Here is a 12,094-nt window from a genome sequence, read left to right as displayed (position 1 = left end):
CACTACAAGGAGGCCATCAGGTGAGCTTCCAAAGCCATGGGGAAAATAGATTGAAAGAGCTCCTCCTTACTGTATTTTAATCTTTTGCTGGAAGCCGCCCAGAGTGGCTGGGTATAAATAATAAATTATTGTTGCTGTTGTTAATAATTATTATTACTCCTCATGCGCTGGTCTGGTGCCTGTGGGAAAGCTCTCCTCTTGTGGATAAAGCACTTTCTCTTTTTCTTTTAGGTTTTTTATTTTTATTTTTATTTTATTTTTTGTCCCTTGAAGGACAGCCAAATTTAAATAACAATTCGACACACAGCTGCGAGGCATTTGCGAGCTTTTTTGCGGAGAAGGTCCTGTTGCTCTGCCATGACCTCCCTGCCAATTTGGATACAATAAAGGAACTGGAGGCCCCTCGACTGTCCTCGTGTCCAGTATTGGACCACTTTGACCGGATATCCCCAGCCGATGTGGACAGACTCCTCCGAGCTGGAAAGCCCACCACCTGTCCTCTTGACCCGTGCCCGTCCTGGCTGATTAGAGCGTGCCCAGACGAGGTGCGGGCCCCCCTGGGGGATATCATCAATTTGTCCCTTGGCACTGGGATATTCCCAGGGGAACTGAAGGAGGCAGTGGTGTGTCTGCTCTTAAAGAAAACATCATTAGATCCTTTAGATCTATCCAATTACCGCCCGGTTTCGAATCTTCCATTCCTGGGTAAGGTGATTGAGAGAGCGGTTGCTGAACAGCTTGGTAGGTTTCTGGATGAAACATCTGCTCTCGATCCATTCCAGTCCGGCTTCCGCGCTGGTCATGGGACCGAGACGGCTCTGGTCGCCCTAACAGATGATCTCCGCAGGCAGCTGGATCGAGGCGGGTCGGGGCTGCTGATTCTTCTAGACCTGTCAGCAGCCTTCGACATGGTCGATCACGAACTTCTGGACCACCGCCTTGCCGACGTGGGGATCCAGGGCACAGTCCTTCAATGGCTGCGCTCGTTTCTCTCCGGTCGGGGACAGAGGGTGGCGCTTGGGGGGGAATTGTCATCGCGCCACTCCTTGGTGTGTGGAGTGCCTCAGAGTGCGATACTCTCCCCGATGCTTTTTAACATCTTTATGCGCCCCCTCGCCCAGCTTGTCCGGAGTTTTTGGCTGGGTTGCCATCAGTATGCCGATGACACCCAACTCTATCTGTTGATGGATGGCCATCCTTACTCGGCCCCAGATACACTGACCAGATGTCTGGAAGCTGTGGCTGGATGGTTACGTGGGAGCCGGTTGAAGTTAAATCCTTCGAAGACAGAGGTCCTCTGGCTGGGACGGAGCGATATGGGATTGAGGGGGCAACTCCCATCTCTTGCATGGGTGCAATTAGTGCCAGCATCGTCCGTTAAGAGTTTGGGTGTAATCTTCGACACCTCCCTTTCCATGGAGGCGCAGATTACAGCTATAACAAAGGCGGCATTTTTTCATCTCCGCCAAGCTAAGCAGTTGGCTCCTTATCTCTCTCACCCTGACCTAGCCACTGTGATCCACGCGACGGTCACCTCCAGACTGGATTATTGTAACTCGCTCTACGTGGGGCTGCCCTTGAGACTGACCCAGAAACTCCAGCGGGTGCAGAATGCCGCGGCGAGACTCCTTACGGGGTCTTTGCTGCGAGATCATATCCATCCGGTGCTGTACCAGCTGCACTGGCTCCCGGTGGAGTACAGGATCAGGTTTAAGGTGCTGGTTTTAACCTTTAAAGCCCTATACGGCCTAGGACCCTCGTACCTATGGGACTGCCTCTCCTGGTATGTCCCACAGAGAAATTTACGGTCTGCAAATAAAAACACCCTAAAGATCCCAGGTCACAGAGAGGTTAGGTTGGCCTCAACTAGAGCCAGGGCCTTCTTGGCTGCGGCTCCAATCTGGTGGAACGCTCTGTCACAAGAGACTAGGGCCCTGTGGGACCTGACATCCTTCCGTAGGGCCTGCAAGACAGAGCTGTTCCACCAGGCCTTTGGTCAGGGCGCAGACTGACTCCCTCCTCTGGCAACCTGCACAGAATTTTGCTTGATGGTTGCCATTAATTTGATTTTAATTTGATTTAATTAATTTTATAATGAATGTTTTAAAATGTTGGACTATTTTGATTGTTGTTAGCCGCCCTGAGCCCGGCTTCGGCTGGGGAGGGCAGGATATAATTATTATTATTATTATTATTATTATTATTATTATTATTATTATTATTATTATGTTTTTTTATTTTATCATTTTATTTCCATACACTCCAAACATTTTCAATATATACAATACTGGGATTATACAAACCCCTTGGACTCTCCCCCACCCCCCACCCCCCGTTTCCATATTTTGCCATCTTTTCTTGCATGTAATTACAATGATTCGTTCTATTCCATTTCCTTATTTGCTACTTTGGCTTCATCAATGTTATATCAATCCTGCCTGTGGAAAACCATCTAATTCGATTTTAATTTGATCCCGATTTGTTTTTAGGAGGTAATTTAATTATTGTTTGATTTTATACTAATGTTATATATTTGATGTTAGCTGCCCTAAGACCGGTTTCGGCCAGGGAGGGCGGGATACAATTATTATTATTATTATTATTATTATTATTATTATTATTATTATTATTATTATTATTATTATTATTATTATTATTATTATTATTATTTCTAAATATGTATCTTTAAGGTATTCAATAAATTTTTCCCATTCTTGTTTAATTTTTTTATATATATAAATAGTTTTTATTAAGTTTTAGCATTTTATATTCAACACAAACATCATTCTTGCAGACAGCATAGATGAATCCCAATCTCCCCCAGCTTCCCTCTTCTGGTTTTTTAAATATTTACTTCTCCTGCCTATCTCATTCTCCCTTAATTTTGCCATCTTTGAACTAACGATGGTTATATCCTTAAGGTTTTTGCACCATGCTTTTTCACATTTCATCTTCATTATTTTCCCCATTTTGTCCTTTTAACTTTTTTCTTTGCTTAAATTTCCTATCATCTTGATGTCTGATCTTCACAGTCATTTTGATAATCCACTCTTCTTTTGTTGGGACCTTCTCTTCCTTCCACATCCGGGCTAAGAACATTCTGGCATAAATAGAATACACTGTCTTTTTAGGTCTCTTGGTATTTCTTCACCCGTTAAACCTATTAGAAAGGCTTCTGGTTTTTACACAAATGTTCTCTCCCCCCCCCTAGTTAATTATACAGTGGTACCTTGGTTCTCAAACTGAATGTGTTCCAAAACCAAGGTGCACTTTCCCATAGAAAGTCATGCAAAACGGATTAATCCGTACCAGACTTTGAAAAACAATCCCTAAAACAGCCATTTAACATGAATTTTACTATCTAACGAGACCACTGATCCCTAAAATGAAAGCAGTCATCCATGTACTGTACTCTAAAATAAATACAACAGTCTTGTAAATGATAAAAATGAAAATTATTTTTTTTCCTCACCTGCACTGATGATAGTCATTGTTCGGATGGGGACCGGGGCTTCTATCCGTTTCTGCAATCACACAATCAATCAATCAATCAATCAATCAGTAACTAAACTGGGATCCGCACAGTCGCAAAAACAAATGAACCAAAAAAGCCTCCGAAACAAAAACACCACATAAATTGCAAAAACCAAAGCACCAAACTTAATCTGTTCCCGAAGTCTGTTTGATTGGTGCAGGCGCCCCAGAAAGAATAGCTGACAGCCAAATTTGATGTTTGGCTTCCGAAAAACGCCTGGAAACTGGAACACTTTTTCTGGGTTTTCGGCATTTGGGAACCAAAGCGTTTGAGTAGTAGTAATAATAATAATAATAATTTGTTTTTGTTTGTATCCCACCCTCGCCGGCCAAGGCTGGGCTCAGAGCAGCTAACATCATAAAAACAACACAACGAGCCTAAAAGCAGACATCAAGTAATTCAAATAAAAATTAATTCAGACAAGTTAAAATCCGGGCAGGTGGCAATTATTAGGGTGGAATTGAGAGTGATTAATAATTGCCAGAATTGAGGAGCATGGAATTTCCCAAAAGGAAAGTGCTGCTTGTCCGTATGAAGAGGATGCCACAATGCTGAACCTTTCTGTATAAAAAACCTTCTGTATAAAGAAACCTGTATAAAAAACATTTGAGAACCAAGGTCTCACTGTCTCACATGACCACTAGGGTGGTTCATAAAAAACACTTTTTTGAAGATGCCTGCTCCCAAGGTCTTATCTTACTACACTAGGGATTATATAGCTATATCTGAAATTTTGTGCATATCAGTTAATATCTCAAACCTCCATGAAAATAGCTGTTTTCTTGGACGTTTTCCTATTTTGTGAAGGCTTTGGAGAAGGCGTTTTTTAAAAAAGTTTTTTTAATGAACTGCCCTAAAGACCACCGTATAGGATAGAAAGAGCCTTCTTGACCCTTACATTTCCAGCGTAACTTCAGAGTATTTTTGTACCAAAATGGCACTTTTTCTCTCCCCCTCCATGTCAGAATCAGTCCCACTTTTGCAGACGCCTATTCCAACATGGGGAACACCTTGAAGGAAATGCAAGACGTCCAGGGAGCTCTGCAATGCTACACAAGAGCAATCCAGATAAATCCTGCTTTTGCCGATGCCCACAGCAACCTCGCTTCCATCCATAAGGTAAGCTTTGTGTCTCTGCTAAATCTATTTTTTAAAAAAAAAAACTGGGGGGGGGGCAGCAGGGGAATCTTAGTTTTTACAAAAGGAAAACAACTGGCAAAAGCCGTCCCAAACCGAGATGGGGCACAAAAAGAAAAAGGGGAGAATTGGAATTTATGCTGGAAGTCTGAGGAGGCAGAGGGCACGCCGATACGTTTATGGTGGGGCTACAGAAACGTTAAAAAATTCATGAGGAAATAAAAAAGATGATCAGAATTAATTTAGAGGGGAAAACCAGAGGCATATTTACTGAGTATAAGAGGTAAAGAAATACCACAAGATGGGAAGATATTATTCTTATACGCGACAGCTGCAGCAAGGCTACTCCTTGCACAAAACTGGAACAGGAAATATATACCCACAAAGGATGACTGGATAAAGAAACTAATTGAATTTATAGAACTGGCAAGGTCAAGTGCAGTAATAAGGTACCAATCAAACTGGAAAATAAAAATATAATGGAAATGGTTTGAAGATTATGTGTTCAAGTACTGCTCAAAAACTAACATGTTGATATGTTTGGTTTAATGTTTGTAAATCTGGTTTATAATAATAATAAATAGTAAGTTAAAAGAGTTAAGAAATATAAATTTAGATAAAAATTGCAATGTGAATGTGAGTGAAGGAAGTCACGTGGGTATTTGGGTAAATGCTGAGTTGTGTATAGGGTTAGATGTGGGGAATCCATATATGTAATGTATAGTGTTGAAAATGTACGGCAACTAGCATGTAAAATGAAATCAAAAATAAATAAATAAATAGGGGGGAAATAAAAATGGCAATGTGAAATATTATATAGGAGGGTGAGGGGCGGTGGAGGGAAGCCACGAGGGTGGTTTTAATGTCTGAAATTTTGGGTGGTAGGGTAATACGAATTTTGTTTTGTGTCTATGTGTTTGTTTGTAAATAATTTTTTTAAAAGGAAAATGAAAAAATTGCTATTTTTACTTTGAAATAAAAATGGGGGGGGAGGTCTTATACGGGTGATTGGGTGGGTGAATGGCTCATTTTCTTAAATTTGAGCCCCCCCAAATAGAGGGTGGCTTATATAGACGGAAAGTATGGTGGAGTTCCACACCCAAAAATCTCATTGTGACTTCCAATCACCCCTACGTCACATTTCCGATGGCGCCCTTTTGCTCGTCTCTCCTAGATCTCAAAATGCATTGGTTTTGTCATATTTCCTGCTGTCCTTTGTCAATCCACACCTGCCAAAGAATTTAAATTTTCCCAACATTTTTTTTTAGACCACACATGTCCAGCGTGTGGCCGGGGAGCGTAACCTGGTTTACTTACTGGGGCAACCCCCCCCCCCAAATGCTCAACAACTTCAATCCTAAAAAGAGCTCAACAACCTTGGGGTTAAATCCTAAAACAGCTCAACAAATTTGCCCCGCCCTCATGTCAAATCTGGCCCTCTTTGGGAAAATTTGGGCACCCCTGTAAATTTAGACAATACAGTCCTATCTCGGGTTAAATATGCTTCAGGATGAATATTTTTGGGTTGCGCTCCGCAGTGACCCAGAAGTAACGGAGCACGTTACTTGCGGGTTTCGCCGCATGCACAGACCCTCAAAATGATGTCATGCGCAGAAGCGGCGAATTGCGACGTGCAGATGCGGGTTGCATTCGCTTCAGGATGCGAACGGGGCTCCGGAACGGATCCCATTCACATCCAGAGGTACCACTGTACTCTGCAAGTGTCCTGTTCTCTATGAAATGTTTCTTCCAAAACCTCTCGTAATTCTGCCTGTATTATAATCTTGCTAATTCTGCGTATTTTAGCCTTTTTGCTAGCTACGCCAACTTAGTAGGGATGGGATTCTCCTTTCCATCCTTTGTCTGTTAAGATTCTCGCTGCGGCTATTGTAGACACTGTGACTTGCCATTGTTTTATAACCATTTATTGTAACATTTATTCTATGATCAATTACAATAATCATTCATTGTAATATTCATTTATTGTACGATTAATTACAATTTATTGTAATTGTTAAGAGTAGGTTTCTATTGAATTTTTACATGCTGATACTCAATATTATTCTATAGCATGGGGAGGCAAACTACGGCCCCATGGCCTTCTCAATCTAGCCGGGAGTCGGCATGTTTTGACACGAGTATAATGTGTCCTTTTATTTAAAATGCACCTCTGGGTTATTTGTGGGACATAGGAATGCGTTCCTTTTTCCCCCTCCCCAAAATCTAGTCTGGCCCCCACAAGGTCTAAGGGACAGTGGACGGCCCCCTGCTGAAAAAGTTTGCCGACCCCTGTTCTATTCCAATGATTGTTGAATGTTACTTTATAAGTCTACCAGGTGTGGATCATCGTGCCTTCTGTCTGTTCTTCATCTTTGGTTTTGATGGTTGAGAAAAAAAGCTAGTGGCAATTGCTGAAATATCCCTCCCTTTCTAGGATTCCGGAAACATCCCAGAGGCAATTGCTTCGTATCGCACCGCCTTGAAACTGAAGCCGGATTTTCCTGACGCTTACTGCAACCTGGCGCACTGTTTGCAGGTGAGGCAGAGTTTTAAGGGCCAACACTCCCAGGGTTTCCGGTATTTGGGAACCGAGGCGTTTGAGTCCCAAGGTACCACGGTAATGGTAAAAGCGTCACCTAATTCAGGAATTGTCCAATGTCACTTTAGAGACCAACTCAGTTTGTTCTGTGTCTAAGCTTTCATGTGCAGGCAGACTTATTCAGATACACTGAAGCGGAAGTCCCCACACCCTGATATTTAGAGGGAGGGTGGGGCGGGGTATTTCTCTGAACGGTAGTAGGACTCAATCGGTATGGTCAACCTGTGGACGACTGTGTCTCATTACATATCCTAGAATCATAGAATCATAGAATCATAGAGTTGGAAGAGACCACAAGGGCCATCGAGTCCAACCCCCTGCCAAGCAGGAAACACCATCAGAGCACTCCTGACATATGGTTGTCAAGCCTCTGCTTAAAGACCTCCAAAGTAGGAGACTCCACCACACTCCTTGGCAGCAAATTCCACTGTCGAACAGCTCTTACTGTCAGGAAGTTCTTCCTAATGTTTAGGTGGAATCTTCTTTCTTGTAGTTTGGATCCATTGCTATCCTAAATATCCTAAAACTATTTCTTGTAGTTTGGATCCATTGCTATCCTAAATATCCTAAAACTATTTCAGGTCATCTGCGTACCATCCCTTGTTTTTTCAGTCATTCACAGTTGCCAGCAGGTGGACTTATACCATTGACTCCTACTACCCTTCGGAGAAAAACCCCAACTCACCCTCCCACTATATATCAGGGTCTGGGGGCTTCTCCTTACTCTTATATAGCAGGGTCTGGGGACTTCTCCCTCTGTATATCAGGGTCTGGGGACTTCCGCTTCAGTGTATCTGAAGAAGTGTGCATGCACACAAAAGCTTATATCAGGCATCCCCAACCTGCGCCCCCCCCCCGATGTTTTGGCCTACAACTCCCATGATCCCTAGCTAACAGGACCAGTGGTCGGGGATGATGGGAATTGTAGTCTAAAACATCTGGAGGGCCGAAGGCTTGGGGTGCCTGGCTTATACCAAGAACAAACTTTGTTGGTCTCTAAGGCACTACTGGACAATTTTTATATATATTTTGACTTCATCAGACCAATACGGCTACCTACCTGAATCTAGAACCCTGGTTTTCTTTGCCCCCTTTCAGATCGTCTGTGATTGGACCGATTACGACGAGAGAATGAAGAAGCTTGTCAGTATTGTGGCTGACCAGCTGGAGAAGAACCGGCTCCCTTCGGTGCACCCCCATCACAGCATGCTGTATCCACTGTCTCACGGCTTCCGAAAGGCTATTGCCGAGAGACATGGGAACCTTTGCCTGGACAAGGTGGGTCTATGCTGTGAAGAGGTGTGCGCCGCTCCGTTCCGTCAGAGTTTGAATGCTTTCATGTTGGCTTTGGATATATAATAATATATAATAATTTATTATTTCTACCCTGCCCATCTGTCTGGGTATCCTCAGCCACTCTGGGTGGCTGCCAACCAAATATTAAAAACACAAGACAGCATTAAATATTTAAAAACTTCCCTAAACAGGGCTGCCTTCAGATGTCTTTTAAAAGTGAGATAATTGCTTATTTCTTTGACATCTGATGGAAGGGCGTTCCACAGGGCGGCCGTCACCACGAGAAGGCCCTCTGCCTGCTTCCCTGTAACTTGGCTTCTTGCAGGGAGGGAAGCGCCAGAAGGCCTTCGGGAGAGGGACCCCGGTGTCCGGGGTGGAGATGCTCCTTCAGGTCTACTGGGCCGAGGCCATTGAGGGCTTTCAAGGTCAGCACCGACACTATGAATTGTGCTTGGAAACGTACTGGGAGCCAAAGCAGATCTCTTGGGACCGGTGGTATGTGGTCTCAGTCAGACTGGATTTAAATCCTTTATTTTACAGAAAGGTTTGATCTTGCTGGCATCCTCTTAATATTGACAACCAGAGGAAAGTTTCATCTGCTGGGCTGTTTAGGGCTTTCAAGGTCAGCACCAACACTTTGAATTGTGCCCGGAAACGTACTGGGAGTCAATGCAGGTCTTTCAAGACTGGTGTTATGTGGTCTCTGCGGCTGTTCACGGCCCCCAGTCTGGCTACCACATTCTGGATTAATTGCAGTAAGGTAGCCCCACATAGAGCGCATTGCAGTCGTCCAAGCTGGAGATAACAAGAGCATGCGCCACTCTGGCAAGAGAGTCCGTGGGCAGGGAGGGTCTTATCCTGCATCCCAGATAGAGCTGCCCTGGACACAGAACAGACCTGTGCCTCCATGGGTCCAAAATGACCCCCAGACTGTGCAGCTGGTCCTTCAGGGGCACAGTTGCCCCGTTCAGGACCAGGGAGTCCCCCCCACCCGCCCACACACCACAGAACTTCAGTCTTGTCAGGATTCAACCTCAACCAGTTAGCTGCCATCCATCCTCCAACCGCCTCGAGGCACCCGCGCAGGAACTCCACCGCCTTTGCCGGCTCTGATTTGAAAGAGAGGTAGAGCTCTCTATCAGGCTTCCTCAACCTTGGCCCTCCTGATGCTTTTGGCCTACAGCTCCATGGTCCCTAGCTAGCAGGTCTAGTGGTCAGGGATGATGGGCACTGTAGTTTGAAAACAGCTGGAGGGCCAAGGTTTAGGAAGCCTGCTCTGTATTGGCGCCAATGGCTGTTAAGCGAAAAAATTCCAGGGTGAGTGACTCCTTGACAGCCTAGCTCACCGGGGCACTTGTCCCCCATGGGTCCATGCTGTCAGTAAAAGGAGGAAGTCCCAGCCCGGTAATTTGGAGCAAAACAGTGGTCAGTAGACCATGATTCTTACTGTTGCACCACAGGTCTGCCCAGGAGTAAGAACCCCGAGCATGGGGCAATGTCAACTTTTAAAACTTCCTTCTTCCCCCCAGAATACACTTCAAGCAGCATCGTTGATACATCATCACTACATCACTAGCACATCACAAATGAGGAGGGGTATACAAGGGTTATGCATTCACTATGAGGTCCCTTTATCAGACCCCTTAAATCTCCATCACTGAAAGAACAATAAAACTCTTGACACGTCCTTTCCCACTGGACTTGTCTGGAGATGGGCATTCAGAACACCTGCCTTGCTAAACTGCCTTGGCAGATGTCTATGGTTGCCCCCTTGGTCCCTCCCTCGGTGGGGTGCCGTGTATGTGCTCTCAGGCTTGGGGAATTCTGGCGGGATGCCCTGTTCCTGCTGCCTACATGACTTCCTGCTTCTTGGCTCATGGAGGGAGGTGGAGCCCAAATTCGTTCAAATGGCGGAATGAGGAGAGTCGGTTAAAGCATAGATTTTCTGCGTGTCTTTCTTGGGCTGTCAAGTCAAAGGTATGTATATTTGTAACATTGGAACAACTTCAAAGATGTGGCCTCATGTCCCCCACCCCCATGTCATTTCCGTAACCCGGCTTTCTTGAATCCCCTTGCTAGATCAACGTGCTCCACAAGCCGCCTTACGAGCACCCCAAGGACCTGAAAGGCAGTGAGGGCCGGCTCCGCGTTGACTACCTGAGCTCTGACTTTGGGAACCACCCCACCTCCCATCTCATGCAGTGAATCCCAGGCATGCACAATTCGGACAAATTTGAGGTGAGGTGCACAAGAGGGCAGCTGTGTGAGTAGCTCAGGCAGCAGAGCGCTGAGACTCTGAATCTTGGGGTCATGGGTACGAGCCCCACGTTGGGCCAAACGAATGAATACAGCCTAGGACCGCCTCTCCACGGAGGATCTAACAGTCTGCAAATAAAAAAATGTTAGAGGTCCTGGGCTTCAGGGAGATTAGGCTGGCCTCGACCAGGGCCAGGGCCTTTTCAGCCTTGGCCCCGGCCTGGTGGAACTCTCTGCCACAAGAGATCAGGACCCTGTGGGATCTGACATCTTTCTGCAGGGCCTGTAAGATGGAGTTGTTCCGCCGGGCCTTTGGTTCAACCTGACTCCCCTTCTCTTTTTGTGTAAGGACTAGTATGAAAGAGGCCTCCCAGTGTTCTCACAGGCCCATATAAGAGTTGGGCCTGATGAGCGTTTACTGTTCCCAACCCTAATCCTGCGGAAAGCCATCTAATTGGATTTGAATTTGATCCTGGCTTGTTTTCAGGAGGTAATTTCGTTATTGCTTGATTTTATACCAGTGTTACATATTTGGTGTTAGCCTCCCTGAGCCCGGTTTCGGACGGGGAGGGCAGGATACAAATAAAAGTTTATTATTATTATTATTATTATTATTATTATTATTATTATTATTATTATTATCATTATCCTCTTAATTTGCATCAGCCCTTGGTTGTAGCAATAAAACAACGAGATGATCTGCAAGGAATAGAAATGAAAAATCAATGATATCAAATACATTTGAGGGTTTTGAATCGAGAGTGGACCTTATTCTGACTGCCCCAGCTCAAAACCCGGCCGCCTTTGCCGTCACCTGCTCCTCTTGATCTGCCAAGAGAGGACTCTGGGGTAGTGGTTGGGCAACCCGGAACAGGCAATAAAGGAGGGGTAATCATCTCACGACAAACCTAGACAGCATCTTAAAAAGCAGAGACACCACCTTGCCAACAAGGTCAGTATAGTAAAAGCTATGTTTTCCCAGTAGTGATGTATGGAAGTGAGAGCTGGACCATAAAGAAGGCTGATCGCCGAAGAATTGATGCTTTTGAATTATGATGCTGGAGGAGACTCTTGAGAGTCCCATGGACTGCAAGAAGATCAAACCTATCCATTCTGAAGGAAATCAGCCCAGAGTGCTCACTGGAAGGACACATCCTGAAGCTGAGGCTCCAAGACTTTGGCCACCTCATGAGAAGAGAATCATAGAATCATAGAGTTGGAATAGACCACAAGGGCCATCGAGTCCAACCCCCTGCCAAGCAGGAAACACC

General features: G+C 44.9%; 1 protein-coding gene across 1 annotated transcript; it reads left to right on the top strand.

The window, feature by feature from the left end:
• Positions 1–4,525: 4,525 nt before the first annotated feature.
• LOC308578203 (UDP-N-acetylglucosamine--peptide N-acetylglucosaminyltransferase 110 kDa subunit-like) lies at positions 4,526–10,772 on the top strand (the record flags this gene model as incomplete). Its single annotated transcript, XM_081178458.1, has 4 exons — positions 4,526–4,654; positions 7,107–7,208; positions 8,370–8,549; positions 10,647–10,772. Exons 1-4 carry the CDS (start codon positions 4,535–4,537, stop codon positions 10,770–10,772), a joined length of 528 nt encoding a protein of 175 aa, XP_081034584.1. The 5' UTR covers positions 4,526–4,534.
• Positions 10,773–12,094: the final 1,322 nt, after the last annotated feature.

This window comes from Podarcis bocagei (assembly GCF_964188305.1).
Source record: "Podarcis bocagei genome assembly, chromosome: W".
NCBI lineage: Eukaryota > Metazoa > Chordata > Lepidosauria > Squamata > Lacertidae > Podarcis > Podarcis bocagei.
The sequence above is the reverse complement of the archived record's forward strand: the minus strand, read 5'-3'. Positions and strand labels throughout refer to the sequence as shown.